General features: G+C 35.6%; 1 protein-coding gene across 1 annotated transcript in view; it reads left to right on the forward strand.

Moving 5' to 3' along the window:
- Positions 1-1,516: 1,516 nt before the first annotated feature.
- Positions 1,517-21,095, forward strand: part of mad1l1 (mitotic arrest deficient 1 like 1) — a 114,277-nt gene continuing 94,698 nt past the window's right edge. The window contains exons 1-9 of the mRNA XM_056462275.1: positions 1,517-1,630; positions 3,661-3,824; positions 3,916-4,056; positions 6,307-6,486; positions 8,011-8,135; positions 10,148-10,229; positions 10,400-10,530; positions 10,611-10,725; positions 13,259-13,320. Of these exons, the coding sequence (XP_056318250.1) occupies positions 3,678-3,824; positions 3,916-4,056; positions 6,307-6,486; positions 8,011-8,135; positions 10,148-10,229; positions 10,400-10,530; positions 10,611-10,725; positions 13,259-13,320 (983 nt within the window). The 5' untranslated portion in view covers positions 1,517-1,630; positions 3,661-3,677. The remainder of the gene's footprint in view (positions 1,631-3,660; positions 3,825-3,915; positions 4,057-6,306; positions 6,487-8,010; positions 8,136-10,147; positions 10,230-10,399; positions 10,531-10,610; positions 10,726-13,258; positions 13,321-21,095) is intronic.

Genomic DNA, 21,095 nt, shown 5'->3' on the forward strand with positions numbered 1-21,095 from the left:
TAATATTCTTCGCGATATTGCGTTTATGTACGCAAACCGCAAGGAACTACAGCACAGACGGGCCCGAGTGAAGCTTCACGAAGCGGACTTCGTGAGATTGGCGTGGCTCCACTCGTACCGTCAGGTATTGAACTCACCTTGGTCAAGTACAAACAGCAACACCGAGCGAACTGACAAGACCGAGAGAGAGCTGACGAGCTTTTATATGAATGCAGATGCAAATGTTTACAATGCGACGTCACTGCTGTGAGTCTCGTTGTCATGGTGAGCGCTGAAGAGAGCACATCTCATTGGAGCACGCACGCTCGGGAATTTCCGTCACGGCGAGTTGCGGTTGGCTCATCTAGCGGTCACATAACCTAATAGCATGTTACTTGCTACTAACCACCCCCCATTGCCAAAACGTCCAGCACTTGTCCTTTTAATTAATTTATGTAATTTAATATTATATAATATATTTCTTATATAATTAATATAATATATTTATATTCAATATATATTCCCATCACGTCTGTGTTTATGAGGCTGTTTGCTCACTTTTGTTTTATTCTGATTAGATATCCGATCGCTCAAACCACTTCAGAAGGTGATCTGTGATGCATTCCAGATGAAACTGGACAGGTATGATACATTTTTAGACAAAATTAATAGAAATAAATTAAATTATGACCTGGAGAAAGTCTGACCTGCACCTGAAACACCTGTAGGTGCACTTTTACAGCCACAATTCTATTAAAACATGTTTACTATAAGCATAAAACATGTTCTAACTTTTCAGACCTTTAGCCAGGGGGGTCCGAAAGACCCACCCCTCACTGACAAAGGTCCAGAATTTGTCCCATATCTGAGCTCATTTGTCCTATTTTGACTGCTATGCCATCATAAGTAATGAAAATATATCGAAAAAGGCTTTAAGACCAAGCGGAATCCTCTGTCGGCTGTTGCTTCGGTGGGACTATAATCTGATGTAGGAGAAGTCTTCTTTCACTACTGTATTGTTTTTAAAAAGAGAAAACATTTTACAGGTAACTTTATTCTAAATCTTGGACCTTATTTCTGAAATAAAAATGAGCAATAAAAAGGTGTGAAGCACCAGAAGTGTACCATATTAAATTAATATGAATATATTTTGGCTGTTGTTGATATACAGGAATTTTCAAATCTACTTTTTTTTACCAAAGAGACTAGAAAAATTCTGGAGAATTCATTATTATTGTTTTTATTGTTTTTATTATTATAAAAACTGATTAAACTGGAGAGTAAATCATTATGGGTTAACTGTCCCTTTAAGAGAATTCTCAAATTGTGCCTAGCAATAATAAAAGCTGTCTTTGTTAATAGTAGGCACTGAATCTAAGAAGTCATTTATTTTTAAAAATGCAACTTGTGAGGATTCATGGCTAATTCGGCTTGCCATCTAACGTAGAGAAATCTATTCCGCCCATCCACACAGTTGGCGCTGTTGTGTCTTTGAGTGAACCCGCGCTGCTCTCCTCCGCACATGAGAAGTAGCGGCTTCTCAACCAACGAAAACAAAACTGCAGCAAGTTCAAACTACTGGAGGCTTCAGCGACAAGAGGGAAACGATTGTGAGGGATTCAATCCCATCTGTTACTTAGGAAGGATACAAGTATGTTACATTGTTTACATTCGTCCAATGTGTAATTCTGAGAGTAAAACCGGTTTAGTGTGGAACATTAGAGAGGTAAAGTTAGCCGAATGCTTGCTAACTAAACGCACTCATATGTTAGCGCGTGTGCTTTTAGCGTTATAATATATCTATTTAGCGTTTTACTTATTAATAAATATTTTAAAGAAGTTAATTTAATTTGTTATACATTTAATATTTCTATAAATAAGTCATAAGTTTTCTAAGAATGTTCGAAGCATGTCGTTTATTTGTCATAATATATGAATTTGGTAGCTTGACATTTCGTACGAGCGTATGTATTAAAGTATTAGGGCTGCACGATATTGGAAAAAGCTGTCATTGCGACATTTTATTTTTCTGCCATACATATTGCGAAATTGAGTATACTTTCACCAGTTGAAATGAACTCATCTATTTGCAAATAATTCATAATTTTAGATCGATTGGGATGATTTTGTAGTGCATCTGCATGAAATAAAATAAACCAATTCACTAGCACTGACAAGTACACTGGAGCAAAGATGCAAATGAAATACACAGAATTGTATGGTTTTCTGGAAGTCTAGCAGGCAAAACAACAATAGACAAATGAAAAATATCACAGTGTAGTCTATATCTATTTAAGTTCAAGCAGCTGCTAAGGATGCTTTGAAACAAGTGGTGAACAAATGCTAAATTCCTCCTTCAGAGTTGAGACCTTTTATCAACGTTTACATTTTATATAAGTGGCAAGAGGAATGGGATGAACTGAAAAATAATAAACTGTATGAAATACAACCTGAAATCTCAAACATAATTTTAAGACTAGATATAAACAAGTGATTTTTATGAGATGTTGTTTTGGACATACAAGATTAACCCATGTTTTGCTTTGAAGGTGAAAACCCTACTCGATGTTTGCACCTCTTACAGTAAAACTTTTAATTATTCCTTAGACTTTTTTTTTTTGTTAAATGATCTCTCTTAAGGACATTTTTAGCAAAGTCACACCAGGAAATTCCTTTAGAATTTGTATCATTTATTAGCACTAAAAATCTTATTTAATTTATGTATTCATTTGTTTGATGATTTTTAATTGTATATTTGTTATTATAATGTCATTGCCATGAAAAGAGCCTTGCTTGCTCACATGGCATTAAATGTAAAATACATTACATTCTTAAAGTTAAAATCATAAATATTTATTGCCTAAATGTTTTAAACTGGCTTAAAATGCTCACAGACCTGCAAATGATAAACATGTTGGTTTAGTTAGTAAAATTTTGCAGTGAATCTACATCACGTATGCTTCATGTTTTGACATTGCTGAACCTGCGATTTGACTATTGCAGACTAGCACATTGCGATATCGATGCTGAAACGATATATTGTGCAGCCCTACAAAGTACTATGGTATAATCAAGGGATGTAGTCTAGGAATATTATTCCTCTTTCCTTCATTATGAGCAAGTGTCATTTTTTTAAACCACAAGTCCCCTGTGATTAATATAATTATTTCTATATTATATTAATTGTTCTTCTAGGCTGTTCCTATGTGTAAAATAAATATATGTTATTCTTCATCAGACATTTTCAGATGTGCTATTTTTATGTATTTAAAACTAATTTAATGCTTTAGTGTTACTTAATGTTTAGTTTTGGCATCAAATTCAATTTACAAAAGAGATTTTATACACAGAAAGCATGTTAAATGTAAGCGTCAAAAATGTACTTCATTCTACATCTCAATAATCAACTTTACAAATGTTAATAATTGCAAAAATGACATTATTTACATGAATTTTTGTTTTATATTTGTTTGGTTTCCCAGTATTGGGTTGCAGCTGGAAGGTCATTTACTATGTAAAACATATGCTGTATAAGTTGGCGGTTCATTCCACTGAGGTGACCTCAGATTAATAAAGGAACTAAGCCAAAAAGAAAATGAATGAATGAATATCTGTTTAGATTACTTCTTTCTATAGATCACTGAGGATGATTATTAATGCCTTTTATATTGAATTTAATAGGAGCCTGTTTTGTCAGTATGGACGATATAGAGGATGACACCACAATCTTCTCAACGCTAAAATCTTTCAAGAGTTTAATATCATGCCCAGAACGTTCCTTGCTGGAAACCGAGCCAGCCTATGGAAGAAGTGACCTTCAAAAGCTCTATACTAAAAGAGTGGAGGTGAGTCCTGGGCTCCTTTCACCATCTTGGTCTTTACTTTCATGGAAATCTTTCATTGATCTCGGGTGAATTTTGCTTTTATGTGTGGTAGTTGGAGGAGGCTGCCGAGCGCGTTCGTTCCCACACCAGCCTGATTCAGCTCACTCAAGAGAAACAACAGATGGAGCTCAGTCACAAACGAGCCCGCATAGAGCTGGAGAAAGAGGCACACAGCAGCTCCAGAGACTTACAGGTGACTGATAGATCAGAACCACACGTGTGTTCTGTTGCAGGTTTTTGCAATAGGCAAGACAGCCTATATAGCACATTTCATACACAATGGTCATTCAAAGTGCTTCACATAAACAAGAATAAAAGAAAAGAGTATAAGAAATAAAAACAACAAAGAATAAAATTGATTAAAACGGATTAAAATGTGTTAAACAGGTTTTAAAGGAATAAAAATGATAAGAAATACAATATTAGGGCCATCTGTTGGACATACAGTAGCACGGTGTTCATTCAGTAAAGGCACAGCTAAACAGATGTGTATTAAGTCTTGATTTAAATGTGCCTAATGTTGGAGCACATCTGATCATTTCTGGACGCTGATTCCAGCAATGGGGGGCGTAGTAGCTGAAAGGGGATTCAGCCTGCTTCAACTGAATTTTTGGAATTTCTAATTTACTTGATCCTAATAATCTGAGTGGCTTGTTAGGTTGTGTGTTTATTTTGACAGCAATTTTTGATGTAGTTTTAGTCTTAGTCTTTTGAGTAAAATTCCATTTTAGTTTTTGTCATATTTGAGTCTTCTGAATCATTTTAGTTTTAGTCTAGTTTTAGTTGACTAAATTTCATAAGATTTTAGTCGACTAGATCTACTGTAGATTTAGTTACCTAAATGTATTTGGTTTAATTTAATGTGACTTAATTAAAATATATTGAATACATTTATTTATGCAAAAAATTCTAACTTAAATTTAAATAAAACAGTCTCATTAAAATATGGAATATAGCTTTTCCATTGAAGACCAAAAATTAGATATGCATTGTTTATTTATATCATAATTAATATGTAAAACTGTGTTGGCAATCAATCCCCATGTAAGAACAGCCATCTGAAAATGCAGGATTGTGCAATTATTTAACAAACCCTTTATTTTAATGTATCGCATCCTGCTTATACTTTGGATTAGTTACTTTTCAAATGTGTGTGTGTGTGCATCATGCATCACACACTAAGATTAATTCTGATTGGATATTTTCCCCCCAAAAATCCCTCAATCACATTCTTGTCTCGTCTTTATTAGTCAATGAAAATGTCAGTATATTTTTATTATAGTTGTCGCCATCATCATCACTTATTTTTATTTAATCTTTGTCTAATTTTCGTCGGTAGAAACTTGTTTGTCACAAATTATGACAAAAATATTCCATCAACAAAATTTACACTGTTTGGAATATTATTGTTCTCTCAAGCTATCTTCAGTTGTTTATGGCCTTTTTAGGTTGCTGTTTTGTAAACTAGCAAATTGACTTTAGCTTTGTGAATTTATGCTATACATAAAATGTATCTATAAAAAGTCATATAAAAACAAAAACAGCAAATAGGTTGTCCTTGGTTAGTACTGCAAACAGCATTTATTATATATATCTATATATATATATATACCATATATATATATATATATATATATATATATATATATATATATATATATATATATATATATATATATATATATATATATATATATATATATATATATATATATATATATATATATATTAGGGATGTCCCCATCAGGTTTTTTTTTTGCCTCAGAGATCCAATACTTCGATTTAAAAATAAAGAATAGCAAAGAAACAGATCCAGGATGATCCTTACTTTTTTATTTAATTCACCTTATTTTAATATTCAACAACTCTGTTAACAAAGAGAGCACTTCTATGAGGTAGCTTGAACAATCAAGTAATAAATAACATAAATTCTTCAATTTTGGACATTAGTGCAACAGTAATTATAAAAAAAAATCTAATATAAAAACAAACAGCACTTCAGCTTAAAATATCCTGCAGGCAATCTCAAGTTTACATATCTCACAGTTGGCTATGGCAATGTTGTCGTCATCAACTATATAATACTTCCAGAACACAGACAATCATCAAAAAAGTTGATTTTGGCTGATATTGAATGGAGCTTGTGTATAGTACTTCAAGTATAGATATTAACTCTAGATTTTTCCAGATATTTTCCCACCAGTTTTCAGTTTTAAAACAAAAAGAGCTGGTTTCTATTTCTGGCTGGTCGTTCAGTGCATCTCTACATGTCCTTCAATATGAAAAATGCAGTCCAAAAGCAGGATGTGAAAAGGCACTGTAGACAAAAACCTATTAGGATGTGATTTGGTGCGTTTAAGGCTGGCTTGGCCAGTCTCTTCTGTGAAAAATTTAATTTGACCTGTGTTTGTGCGTGTATTTGTCTGTCCGATTACATTTACAGAGGGAAATTGACCGTAACAGGGACTTGCAGATGAAGATCAGACGTCTGGAAGAAAGGGAAGAGAAAGCAAATCAAGCCCTTAATGAACAAATGGAAAACAACAAAGCTTTAAAGCGCAACCTCGAGGAACTCCACAAGAAAGCAAATGAAAAGGACAGCAAACTTACCGAGGCAGAGCAGGTGTGTGTATGTGTGTTCTCATGTGTCTTTTTGTATTGCTTTGTGGATTAAGAACTTTTTTATTTATTTTATATGGTCACTGCAGAATAACATTGTTACTGTGTTTTGCAGAAGATGCTCTATATTTAGATTGCATGCTTTACTTATAATTAATGTGTATAAGTGTCGTAACTTATTAACATTACTTGTAAAAGTTTGGAGTTACATTTTTTTTTTACAGATACTCATTCTCAACAAAGCTGGATTTGTTAAATAAAGTAAAAAGTATTGATAGTGTAAAATTATTACAATAAAAGGTGCAGTAGGTGATCTGCCAAAATGCTTACTGTTAACATTTGAAAACACATTCCCTCCCCTGCCGTCCCAAGTCATGCCTCGAAGTCATGAACGCTAAAGATGACAGTAGACAGCCCACTAAATCAGGGGTGACCAAACTCTGTTCTGGAGGGCCGGTGTCCTGCAAAGTTTAGTTCCAACTCCAATCAGACACATCTGGGTTAGCTAATCAAGCTTTTACTAGGCTTTCTAGAAACATACATGCAGGTGTGTTGAGGCAAGTTGGAGTGAAAATCTGCAGGACACTGGCCCTCTAGGACCGAGTTTGGGTACCCCTGCACTAGATCATGTTATTCGCCAGTTAGAAAAATTTATAGTACCTTATAATACTACAATTCTGACTGAAAAACTGTATTATATGTAGCACGTTTTCAGTTGTGTAGCAGGCAAAACTTGTCATAATGTGCAATATTTCATGCATGCAAGGATCACTCGTCTCACTCTCTCACGCGCTTTGTCCTAAAGCGACTCTGCTTAGTTCTTGGTTGGTGGGGTGCAGGAATTACACTTATTACTAAGCCATACTTGCATGCTATTTCAGACTAAATATTCAAAGTAGCATGGTAAAAAATACAGGGAGCGAGTCAACATGTTGTCATTGTTTGAAAATAAAACAATGTGATCTGAATATAAAGCCAACTTCACCTCAGTAAAGCAGGCTAGGTGGAATCTGTCTGCGAGAACGGGTGCACAGATGTACAAATCTACATTTGTTGACAGACAGTTTGGGCTACTTATCAGAATTAAGGGAATTATCGGCCACTTTTTGTAGTCTTATGCCTTACCTATATTATTAATGCCTATGCCTAATCTTATGCCTAACCTAATACTATTGGCATGTGAAGAGACTTTTAACCAGCACAACAAAAAATGTTTTTGAAGACAATCACCTACTGCACCTTTAAAAATAGCATGTTTTTAACATAGCATTTAATACATTATCAAATGTTGTTCATGTGTAATCTAATTTGAATTCTCAGCATCAATACTCCTTTCAGTGTCACGTGATCATTCAGATAAATTTGAAATTTTTATTTACTTAACATTTTTGTGATTTTTTATATGATTTTTTTTGTAAATTCTTTGAGTAAAGTTCAGAAGAACATTTTATTTTCAAAAAAAAAACTTTACTTTCACCTATAGTCAGTTTAAGTTATTTATCTATTTATTATTCTGTTCTTGTTGTAGATTATCAGTGAGCTGAAAGATGAGACAAGAAGGCTCAGTCAGCAGATCCAGATTCAGGAGTCTAAATTCTCCACCCAGAACCTTGAGATCCAGGCCTTGCAGGAACAACTGGATGTGCAGCGCAAGTATGAACAAAAAACACATGGTTTACTTCTTTTTTTGTTTTCTCTCTTAAATATAACCTAAATATACTATGTGGGGCTGCACAATATTGGAGAAAATTGTCTGCTATATTTTGATTTGCTGCTGTATGAATACAATTTCATCAGATAACTTGAATAGCTCTATTTGAAAAGAATTCATTAATTTAGACTAGGGTTTATTCTGGAAGATTACAGGGACTATTCTGAATTATTATTGGAAGGATAGAAGTAAAATTGAACAGAAATAGAATAATTATACAGAAATGTAAAATAATGCTATATAGTTTTCATTGTATAAAAAACATTATATAATAATAACCAACCATTTAAGTTCAAAAACTAAGCCTAATGAGTACTGTGAACTTAATCCATTTGAGTAAACAAAGCAATCTGAGCACAGTAAAACCCAATAGATTAAGAGAACTCAAACTAACCGAGTACTGTAAAACACAATAAGTTAAGGCAACTCAAACTGTTTGAGGAAACCGATTGCAACAAACCATTTGTAACAAACTAATCTATATTAGTACCATGAACTTGCTTCATTTAAGTTGAAGTAATGAGGTATTTAATTAACTCATTACCTTCAACACTGAGTTCAAAACTCTTCAAATGAGTAGGAGTAACTTTCAGGGTTTTTACAACCTATAGTTTCAAACAGTACAATTTCATGTTCCTGAATACTTAAATCTCTCCTGCCTGAATGCTCACACAGTCACAGGCTTTGAAAACACCCACAAATGATAGGCTGCAGTGGTGTAACAGATTACAATACTTACAGTTCGGATCACATTATGGTTTTTGAGTCACGGATCGGATCATTTTTCGGATCAGCTAAAAAGGGGGAGGAGACCAATGTAATTTGCTTTTCATTTATTACAAAAACAGCACTGCAAGACACTTTTGGTAATATTAAACAGAACATAAAACCTGTCATTTTATTAAAAAATAAAATGAAGAAAAAATCAGCTAAATAAAAAAAAAGTCTAAAATATTCAGTACTGTGAAAAGTTCACTGTTACTACTGTTGCTGATAATGCTAAATGTATAAATTTTACATTATAAACTGTACAACCCACTCTTATTTTTAGTCTCATTTTCAGTAAATGATTCAGTTATTCACTCAAAACGTCGTGTTTCATTGCTAGATGCATCATTTCTGAAGAATTATTCAGTTCCATATTTTTGATGGCTGGTTGTCGCCACCTATTGGTTAACTAATCCAGTTGCTGCCTACAACTTTCAATTTTTGAGCATTAAGTTAAATGCTTGTGACTGTGATTGTAATCTTTACCATAAACATCAGTGGTTATATCTGTAACTATAAACTTTTATCCCAGTGCTTCTGTGTTATTTGACTGTTTGTAACTTCCTAACTAACTCAAAAGAATAAAGACTCATTCTCTTGAGATTAATAAATGTCTGCAAATTACCATAATTTATAATTTGTGTTGCGTGGGTGTTGAGATCCCGATCTGATTAGTGATTAATCGTGTAGCTTGCACTGAATGCATTAATGCAGGCTAAATAAGTAGTGACAGAAAACACCTTTAATAACCTAAGAAACCCACCAAATTCTGAATAACCCACCACAACTTCTTCCGTCATCATTATATTTAATAGGAAAGCCTAAATGCTTTCATACATATGATTTGAATGACGCGAGAGGCGATCTCTCTGCGATCATTACAAACTTAGGATTTATCTACAAGTTTAAAAAAGTATTAATCCGTGAGTCACGTGTGTTCAGAACCGTGGGTTGTGATACGTACGAATTATTATGTCAGTCTATTATGATTAAACTCTTCAGTGGCTCCAAAAATCTTCTGTGTTCTCAACTGTGGCTCCTGGTAAACTATAATCCCAACATATAAACTAAACATTGCTTATCCTGCGATGTGACTATTGTGGATGTGCACATTGTGATTATTGATGGTGAAGCGATATATTGTGCAGCCCCAATACTATGCATTTTTTGTCTCTGTTGTTAACAGGAAGTTTCAGGACATCACTCAGAAGTACCAAAATCTGCAGTCCTCTCATTCAACCACCACAGAGAGTGAACTCAAGATAAAGGTATTTTTGTTTCAGTCTTCTCAATTTCGGAGGATTTTGGAGCACTAAGGGATGTCTGAAGTACTTGTGCTCGAGTGCCAAGTCTAGACTAAAATAAAGCTTGTATTAGCATCATGAAATTGGCTTGTATTTGTACTCTGCTCTGTCTTATTTGTGCTGTCCATCTGCAGGAGTTGGAGAGGCGTTTGGCTCTTCAGGAACAAGACTCTGTGATTGTGAAGAACATGAAATCTGAAGTGGCCAGACTGCCTGAAATGGAGCGGGAAATTAAACGTCTGCGTGAGGAAAACTCTTTCTTAAGGTATCAGCGTTCACTGTCAAACTTTTTTCCGTGATGCATGCCTAATGTATATTTAGCACGTCTCGACTGTCTTTCGAAAGGGAGACAAAAGAGAACAACAGTTTGCTGAAGGAAGAGACCGAGGGCCTGAGGAGGAAGCTGGAGAGGCTGGAGAAAGTGATGGAGGAGAAAATCAAAGTGGAGCTGGAGAAAGAGGTAAACGGTAGCAAAGTGTGCAGTTAAATATAAAGTTCAACCTAAAATGAAAGTTTTGTTATCATTTACTCACCCTTTACTTGTTCAAAAGGTATTTGAGTTGAACACAAAAGAAAGTATTAAAAAAAAATGCTGGTTGCTCATTCCCATTGATGTCCATAGTCATTTGCTTTTCTTACTGTGGAAGTTGATGGGTTTCAGAATATCTCAAAATATCTTTTCATTTGTGTTTGAAAGAAGAAAAACTCAAGAAATTTAAAGAAAAAGATTTTTATTTTTGCAAGAACTAGGGTTGTTACGATACTGGAATTCGGTACCAATCGGTACTAAAATTTAAAAAAACGTCCAATTCCCGCTAACATTTGAGCACTACTGAGCACGTTCTTAAACAGCGCTGATTTGCCATTGTGTTCACGTGCTCAACAGAAATGACTGTGATTGGTCATCAGTTCACTGAAAACAATGCTGTTTACTGAGTGTAAACACAGATACAGGGACACTGGAGGGTTTCAAAGTACCATCGATCAGCTGGTTCGTCTATAAGCTGACATATGAGCGATCCACTGATGAATCGCGGCTTTGAAAGGCTCCAGTGTCCCTGTATCTGTGGTTACACTCAGGCTGTTTCTCAAAACCAAGTACACAAAGTTCAGACTTGCGTGCTTGGAAGTTCAGAACAAACTCCCGAGGACACAAGTCGTGTATTTCTTCGAATGGAACAACAATGTACTTTTATAACATCACTTACCTCACCATGGATTCATCGGTTTCACTGTACATTAACAATAAAATGATATAATTATATAAACACGGCCTTATAATTATTATTAGATTAATATTATAAATCAATGTGTTTGATTTAAGAAAATGTAGACATAAATCGACATAAATGTGAAGTGAAATTCACATCCCGGACCAGGCTGTGTCCTGAGCAGCTGCTGTGGTGGTCATGGAGGAGTAGAGAGCATGCATCTGATTCCTGTGACACTCCAGGTACAGTCGAGTCTTCGCTGACGTCCAGCGTTCTCCAGCCTCCGGCACCTAGACTGCAGCTCTGCACAAGACGTTTGGCCAGTGGAGAAATGGTCATGCACAACTGAGCCTGGTTTCTCTCAAGGTTTTTTTTATCCTTCACTTTCGCCAATTGGTGAAGTTTTTTCCTCGACGCTGTCATCACTGACTTGCATGATTCAGGACTTGTAGAGATGCGCATCGATGGATTCAGTGTTTGGACTCCCAGCAATGAATATTAAACGGCACTGAACTGAACTTAAGCACTGAAATGGAATACTGACACTGTTTTAATTCACTATAATCTTCTATTTGAAGCTGCGTTGGCACAATCCAAATTGTAAAAGCGCTATACAAATAAAGATGAATTGAATTGAATTGGATTATTATATACACAGACTCGTGTCTTTGATTATCAGATTTAATAAACTACAATGGAAATTCTACAAGTATAAAGTACAAGATGAGTAAAAGGAAACAAAGATAACATTAAGCAATTTGGTAAAGACAAACTGCGTACAACACGGTAGCATAATTAAATTATAAAACAAAACAAACTCTGCCAAAATAATACATCTGAGAACAAATAATAGATATAAATGACCAAAAACTGTCCGTTAGATATACAGAAGATGGATTAAGTAATATGTTTTAACTACAATGGAGAGATGAGATCCAGCGGTAGATCCGAGAAGGACTGGCCGATTAAAGCTTCTCTTGGCAGGGGAGGTGATGACTGAGCTCCTGCTGACAGGCTGGGGGTCAGAGTCCGCATAAGCTGAGGCACATCACCAAAGATGTGCTATCTTTGTGAAAAAACTGCCGATTCAAGTTCAAAACCACTGCATTCTCGCCTGAAACACTTAAAATTGTATTTTGTGAGAGCAAAGGAGTATTTTTTTTAAAATTGTGCAGGTTTTCTCCTCCGCCATTAGCTTTCGCTGGTTGTGCTACAATGCATTCTGGGATACCCGTGCTTCGCAAGTTCGTACAAGTTACCTCTCGATGCATCCTCGACTGAAGGGGTGGAGCATGTACACATCTGGGAATTTTATCCGTGCTTGGCAAGATGTGAACTTTGAATTTGAACAGTACTTCGGCGACGGTTGATGATGTTTCATGAGGACACCAGAACGCAAGTATAGACAAGAACGCATATTGGGAAACAGCCTCAGTCATGATGATGTCATGATCAATTGGTACCGAATTCCAGTATCGTGACAACCCTAGCGTAAACTATTCCTTTAAAGCAATTCTGCTCTGTAAAAATCGACTGTTGTATTTTTTATTTTATTTTATTTTTTGTGGTGTTTTAACTTTTTTCATTGTGTGAAATATCACAAATATGTAAATAAATCAATAATAAAATAATGAATTTTATTTTATTTAGTTTTAGAGCAATGTTAGTGCAATGTTTCTATTTAATTGTAACATTTGAGTAATTTTTATTTAAAAAATGAAACATTCATACCTGTTCATATACATACTCAAATCAGTTCTGTTTGAATCTTTTGTCTTCTAGAAAGTGGAACGTGAGCTGCAGGCTTGGGAAAACATTGGGCAGTCTACAGGACTTAATATTAGGCAAGTTTTTTTTTTCTTCATATACATATTTTTATGGAAATATGTAGGCCTGTCACAATAATCTATTGACCCATTGTGCAATACTTGGAGGTGACCTCAAAATATTCACAAATTCACAAATAACGTTAAAGCCATTTTACAATGACATTTACTTTCTACCTCACCAGTGTCATCTTTATAATTAGACATTTACCTAATAGGACGGTTAATAGTGTATATAATAGGAGATTTATCTTTTTAACATCAAATTATACAATCTAAATAAGCTTAAGAATAAGTATTTTAAAGTGTTCATGGCTATTTGCATTATGCTGTTTTATACTCTCTATATGGTTGAAGGTGAACAAAAAAAAGACTGTCAAAAACAACAAGAATTTGTTTTCCTCATCTACATTATACATTTACATTTACATTACATTTAGTCATTTAGCAGACGCTTTTATCCAAAGCGACTTACAAATGAGGACAAGGAAGCAATTCACACAACTATAAGAGCAGCAGTGAACAAGTGCTATAGACAAGTTTCAGGTGTGTAAAGTCTAAGAAGCAAAGCATTAGTAAAAAAAAAAAAATGTTTTTTTTTTTTTTTTTTTTTTTTTTTTTTTGGAGAGAGAGAGCACATTTAGTGGTATAGCCAGAGAGGCAGTTGCAGATTAGGAAGGAAAGTGGAGACTAAACAGTTGCGTTTTTAGTCGTTTCTTGAAGACAGCAAGTGACTCTGCTGTTCTGATGTAGTTAGGGAGTTCATTCCACCAACTGGGCAGATTGAATGCGAGAGTTCGAGAAAGTGATTTCTTCCCTTTTAGGGATGGAACAACGAGGCGACGTTCATTCACAGAACGCAAGTTTCTGGAGGGCACATATATCTGCAGAAGTGAGAGCAGATATAAAGGAGCAAAGCCAGAGGTCACTTTGTAAGCAAACATCAGAGCTTTGAATTTGATGCGGGCAGCAACTGGCAGCCAGTGCAAACGGGTGAGTAGCGGAGTGACATGTGCTCTTTTGGGTTCATCAAAGACCACTCGTGCTGCTGCGTTCTGAAGCAGCTGAAGAGGTTTGATAGAACTAGCTGGTAGCCCGGCTAGCAGAGAGTTGCAATAGTCCAGTTTGGAGAGAACAAGAGCTTGAACAATGAGTTGAGCTTTATGTTCAGATAGGAAGGGACGGACCTTTCTGATGTTGTAGAGTGCGAATCTGCAAGATCGAGCAGTTCTAGAAATGTGGTCAGAGAAGTTCAGTTGGTCATCATTTGTTACTCCAAGGCTTTTTACCATTTTGGATGCAGTGATGGTTGCTCCGTCCATCTGGATTGAAAAGTTATGGTGAAGAGTCGGGTTGGCAGAAACTTCAAGCATTTCCGTTTTCGTGAGGTTAAGCTGGAGATGATGATCTTTCATCCAGTGTGAAATGTCTGACAGGCAGGCTGAAATGGGCATGGGCTAATAGACATTATAGTTTACTTCAAAATTTAAACGTATAACCATGAACTTTTATAGTATGAAAAACAAATACTGTGGAAGTTTGTGGTTACAGGTTTCATACATTTACTTTTGTGTCCATCAGAAAAAAAAAGAGTGAGTAAATAATGAAATAAATGATTTTTTGAGTGAACTATCCCTTTAACAGCAAGTTTAAACAATCCCCTAAAACAGTTGTTTTTGCTGTGATGTGGAATACAAAGCCACTAGAGGGCGCTCTGATCTAAACAGATATTTCCTCTGCTGGAGTCTGAACCTGTGGAAGTCTATTAAGTTGTATTAGGTCAGTCAGGGTTATTGGTTGTAAATTCTACATGCTCTCTGGTTCTGCAGCGCTTTCAAGGTCAGCTTGTTATATATGCTGAAACAGTAGCTGATGTTGAGTGGTTTCAGTGTTTACATGTGCATGTGTGTTCTATTGATTGTGTGAGGTGTAGATGTGCTTTGTCAGTCATGTGGAAAGATGTAAACATTGTCTGTTTAATGGCTTATGGGGATTTGGTTGGAGCACACATACGGTGCTCTTGAAGTACCCCTCACAATGACAAATACAGAGTCTCTTATTAGTCAATCACGGTCCTAACACATTGGTGCAAGTGAATGGTTTTTATATGCGGAACATCCGTTAATAATATATAATGGTTTCATGGGTATCTAAACATCAGTTGACAGAAAATGGACCGAAGAATTGTTTACAACACCATATGAACACAAAATAATGAATAATGGATGCCAAATGTGTTCTTCTATGCAATCCTGGTTCAGGGGCAAAGCTTGAAAAGCTTAAAAAATACAAAGTAGCCATGTTAAATAGTTCCTATTTCATATTAATTCTTAATATGAATAAATCATTCCTTTGAGTGTGTTCTTAACGAATCAGAAAAACCTGAAATATTCACTCAGTCTTGCTTTTTTTTAGTATCTTGTTCAGTTTGAGGAAGAATAGGAATCTAAATATTGGTTATTTCATATAAAGCTGTTCAGAGGTTTTCATACAACACAAAATAGTGTCCTTTTTTTTAAAGATTTATTTTTGGCCTTTTTGCCTTTTATTAGATAGAACAGTTTTGAGACAGGAAGCGAAGTTGGAGAGGGATGGGGGAAATGTCCTCGAGCCAGGATTCGAACTCAGGACGCCCTGACGTGTTACCGCACCATATGTCGGTGCACTAACCACTATTGACCACTCTCTTTTTTCATGGTTGCCCATGATATGCAGGTGGCATGGTGGCTCAGTGGTTAGCACTGTCGCCTCACAGCAAGAATGTCGCTGGTTGAAGTCACTAGACCAGTTGGCATTTCTGTGTGGAGTTTGCATGTTCTCCCTGTGTTTGCATGGGTTTCCTCCCGGTGCTCCGGTTTCCCCCACAGTCCAAAGACATGCGCTATAGATGAGTTGGATGAACTAAATTGGCCGTATGTATGAGCACCCAATTCTAATGTTATCATTCGATTGAATGGGCGTTATCAGTTGATACAAAGTATTTTTACAAAAAAAATGCATCCGGGTTAATGAGATCACGCTTCATCTTTCACCATGCACATACACCGTGTGCAGCAACAGAGCGTGGCCAGAGGCGCTGTAATGTTATAGCAGAGAAAGCTAAAATGCTGTCCGAACGCTGCTAAATCCACTGAGCTTGTTCTGTTTTAGAATTTAGGCTTCCAAAGGACATGACATAAAGAGAGAGGTGCTTACAATTAAAATTTTAATTATGTTCCAGAGAATTATAAAAGATACATAGCTAGAATTTGACAAAGGAGAGCTTCCAGAAGCTCTCCCAGTTCAATGCTGGATTCGGCTAAAAACTCCTCCAACCGACAAAGCTGTGGATTGTTGAGCCACAACCTGTAAGTATTTTTATTTGTTAAAATTAATCAATTACATACACAGTTTCTAGCGTTAATGGTTGAAGGCATAGGATTCTTCTTGGTGACGTGGAGCCGATCCGCAAATCACAGCACATTATGTTAGCTGACCAATCAGAGACTCTTTAGGGCAGGCCTTTCAAAGGAACTAGGAATATAACTGTCGTTTTCATGTAATCAGAGTATCTGTATATGATCAATGTAAGATATCTGAAAAAATAATGTGGTTTTCTACAAATGAAGCATGAGCACACATTGCTTTGCATCTTATAAACACAACCAAGCTCTAAAAATACGCTGTGTACCACCACTTTAAAACAAAGATGCAAGTTATGTTAAACTATGAATACTATGAATTGGTTTTGATTTGGCATTTCTACTGTATTTGTTTTTTTATGCACTCAGAAACAAAGGTAAGAGAGCTGTCACTGGGGCGGTACACTTTAAATGATACTTTTTGTACAGAAATGGTCCATATTAGTATATAATGTGTGCATTTTAGTCCCTAAAATAAAGCTTTTGAAAAGGTACTGCCAGCGACAACTCTTACCATTTTTTTCAGAGAGTGTAGAGGAGCAGAATCTCACCGCAAGTTTCTGACACTGAATGACAAGCTGACAGAAAATGACGTTCACATTCACAGTATGAAATCTTAAACTAAGCTCACAGTGCATGCAGAATTGAAGCTTGTTGCTTTTTCTTAATGTATCAGTATTTTAAAAAACAAATATATACAGAAAAAAAAGCAGACATGTCTTAACCCAAATCATAACCAAACTATATGCCATGTCTCCCCCCCCATCTGTGTATTTTCAGCTCTTCTTCTTTTTCCTGTTTTGTGCACTTCCTCCATGCTGTCAGGAATGAACTTTTTGCATTGTGCAGGAGTCAAGATGGTATTTTGGGATTGAAGCATTATCTAGATTTTAAATGACACGCATAGTGTTACGTAAGAAAAAAAAAAAATTGCGAAAGGTCAAGGAGACTGCTTTCTGTCTTGTAGTTTTGTCATTTGGAAAAACTATTCAATTAAGTATAACTGTATCCTAATATCTAAAGCCACTTTGATGAATTATTCACAGCAGCGTCCATTGTTGTGACAGACACTGAGAGACTCTTTCATGGATCATAAATTAGTGCTTATTTTTGCTTTGTATGAGTTTTTACATGGTATAAATGCTCACTGTTTTACAAGGGCTGCATGAAATTCAACAAAAACTGACATTGCATTATTTTTTCTTGTGATGTATAATTTCACAGGATGACCTATAAATCTATTTGGAAAGAATTTATAATTTTACATTTATTGGGATTAGAGTTGTAGAGGAGAAAAAATACAATACAATTGCACAGATAGAAATTAATTTCTTGTTTTTCAGTGGAATTTAACAGTGTTGAGGTACAGAAGTGCAATAATAATATATAAAATAACACTGTATAGTGTATAGTTGTCATTGTATAAATAAGTAAATACAATTAATTTTGCTTTATATACCCTTGCAACCTCTTGGTTTAAGTTTGCTTAAATCTTACCGGGTCTTAAAACCACATCCAAATGAAAAACTTTTGCTGTTTGAGAGTTCAACGTTGTGATGACTCCAAAAATCACATGTTCTGAACTATGGTGAATTTGACATTGCTGATCCTGTGATGTTACTATTGCAGATTCACACATTGTAATATTGATGCTAAAATGATATATTGTGCATCCCTACTGTATACTCAAAGTGTTCAGTGTATGGTCGTGTATAGTGACGCAGATCACAGTATTGATTCACATCCAAATGATCTTACTCTTAAATGTCTGCCTCTTCTGTGTTTGACCCAGAGGGAGCAGTTATGTAGAAGATATTAAATATAATAGTATATTAAATAGAAATAGTTTATAATTGGGTAAAACCACTGAGCAATCAAAACAATTGTTAATTGGTAATTCATAGATTTGTTTGACTTTCCCAGCTAGAATATTTCAGTTTTGGGTTTTCTTTTAAATAAAGCACAGTCACGACAGCTCTGTTCCTCATCTGTCACATCTAAACTCTCGAACAGATGCTTGTAATGTTGTGTAAGTGCTGTAATTTTCTACAGCAGATCTGTGATCGTCTTCACATCATATGGATTGCAGTGGAAAAGCTTTTTTGGTAAAATGCATTCTCTAAAAACCCACAGTAGGGCTTTCAGAGATTGCAGCCATTTAGATGAAAATAAAAAGATTTCCGGATATGCTTGTATTGAATAAGCGAATGTAACAATTCAATCTATTTTTTATTTAAAGTATGTGCACCAGTATAGCGATACACTTTTATATGTATTTGTTAAAAATAAAATCACTGTAATATTTACTAGGCATGGGCTAATATAAGATTCTGACAGTATGACAACCTTGGATAAAAATATTGTGGGATTAGTATCGCGATTACTGCTCTAAAATATGCTCTTTAAATGTCTGTGTAAAAAAACAACCCCCCCCCCCCACCCCATTAAACACACTATATTTTATTTTAAGAAATATTTAAAATATTTTTGAACAGTAAACATGTCAGGCTAAATAATTTAAATAAACCATTCACCTTTATGCTGTCTTCGTTAGTTTCAAAAACAAATTTCTTTACCACTTAAAGCATCTTTGGATATCTTTCTTTTCTGTGAATATAAAGTAAGCCACTGCACTGTTCAGGTCTGCACATCATGATTTTGCCAAGTACGATGCTATCCTGGAATAACATCTATGTTTATCCTGGAACATCATTTTTGTTGGAAAATGTAATCTTTACCCATTCCCTACTCGTAAACCCAACTATAACTGTACATTTATTCCCAAAATCAAAGTGGAATGATAGTTGGATAACAATAATGTAGAAGTGCATAAACCTAACCGTAAGCCTAAACTTAACACAAACTGTAAACATATCTCTTAATTCTGATTGGCTGATTGGAATGTTGTTCCAGGATCAACATAGATGTTAATCCAGAAACATGTCCTACTTGGTGAAATCAGGTTGGTGGTTCAGGTCTGTATCATGCTTGGATGTTGGTGCATGAGGGATTTGTTTTCCAAATGTTTCCTGAATTGTGGGCTGATCAGTGGCTTTTGATGTGGATGGTCCTTTTCTGCTGGAGATACTGTTGCCCTAAAAATTTAGAATGAAAATGATCCACATCCACAATGGTGTTTCATCTAGCATTTCTGAACAGCCCTCCGTCCGCTGAAAACACACATCATATGACCACACACACACACACACACACACACACACACACACACACACACACACACACACACGCACACACAGACACACACACACACACACTTAATCATATTAAAATCAGATTATTGGTGTCCATGTAAACATTCTCAATGATTATTAATTTCTACCAACACATAAATGGTCACATATTTGTAAAATCAATATTCTTTACATATCTTGTCAAAGTCTAAATTCCCATATAGCCTCTTCCTCCTCAGAGCTTTTTTTTTTTTACTCAGTGAAGGTCTTTGCTCTTGTTTGTATGCATTTCCTGTATTTAAAGTGCGACATGGCCTTGGCTGAGGTGTTTGAATGCGGGAATATGCTCACACTCACATAGGCGAAACACTGGATGCAATCAAACTCCTCTCGATACTTTTTTTCATGCCTCCGAGAGAATAATGGCACGGCGAATGAGTATAAAGTGCCTGTCTCGCTTTGGTGGAGCAGAAATATGATTTTGGATTCTGATTGATCATTGAACATTTCTCATTCCGCTCTCTCTCCCTCTCTCTGCTCCCCAGGCCTGCAAAGCACCACATACACCGGCAGTATAAATATGTCAGGCGGTAGTTTCATTCTGCTCTCTCATGTTTTACCTGGGTGAGCAATGTAACTCTCGCGGGGATTCTGCAAATAAAAGAAACCGGTGTCATATCTTCTCAATGTTTTGTCTCAGCAAAGAAAAGTGCAGCGGTCGGGACTTTCTTTTTCTTTTTTTTGTGTGCAGTAGACTCATCTCGCTGTGAAGAAGAGTAATTCATACTTCCAAAAAATTATTCTGTTCCTTTATGTTCCCTCTGTGGCAATATTCCTGCTGTTTGAATGCTGAACCAATTGTCCTCAGAATTAGCTTTCATCTCGAAAGCCGAACAAAGGTGCCAGCGATAGGATAGCAGTTGTACAGCAATGTTAAGAGGAATTGTCGAACTTTAGCAAAGGCATTGAAATCATGTCTGGCTGTGGATGTGATTTATTTATTTATTTATTTATTTCATTATTATTATTTTTTTAAGATCACAAGCCTTTTGTTTGATGTTGACGGCTCTGTTAATTATGTAAATCAAAGACAGGAAATGTAATTTAACATGCCCTGTGATCATTAGATGCATGACCCAGTCCGTTAACTGTGTATGCTGTGTACACATAAATAGGAATATATTAAGCATCCTATACAGAG

The sequence above is a fragment of the Danio aesculapii genome, chromosome 1 (genome assembly GCF_903798145.1).
Source record: "Danio aesculapii chromosome 1, fDanAes4.1, whole genome shotgun sequence".
NCBI lineage: Eukaryota > Metazoa > Chordata > Actinopteri > Cypriniformes > Danionidae > Danio > Danio aesculapii.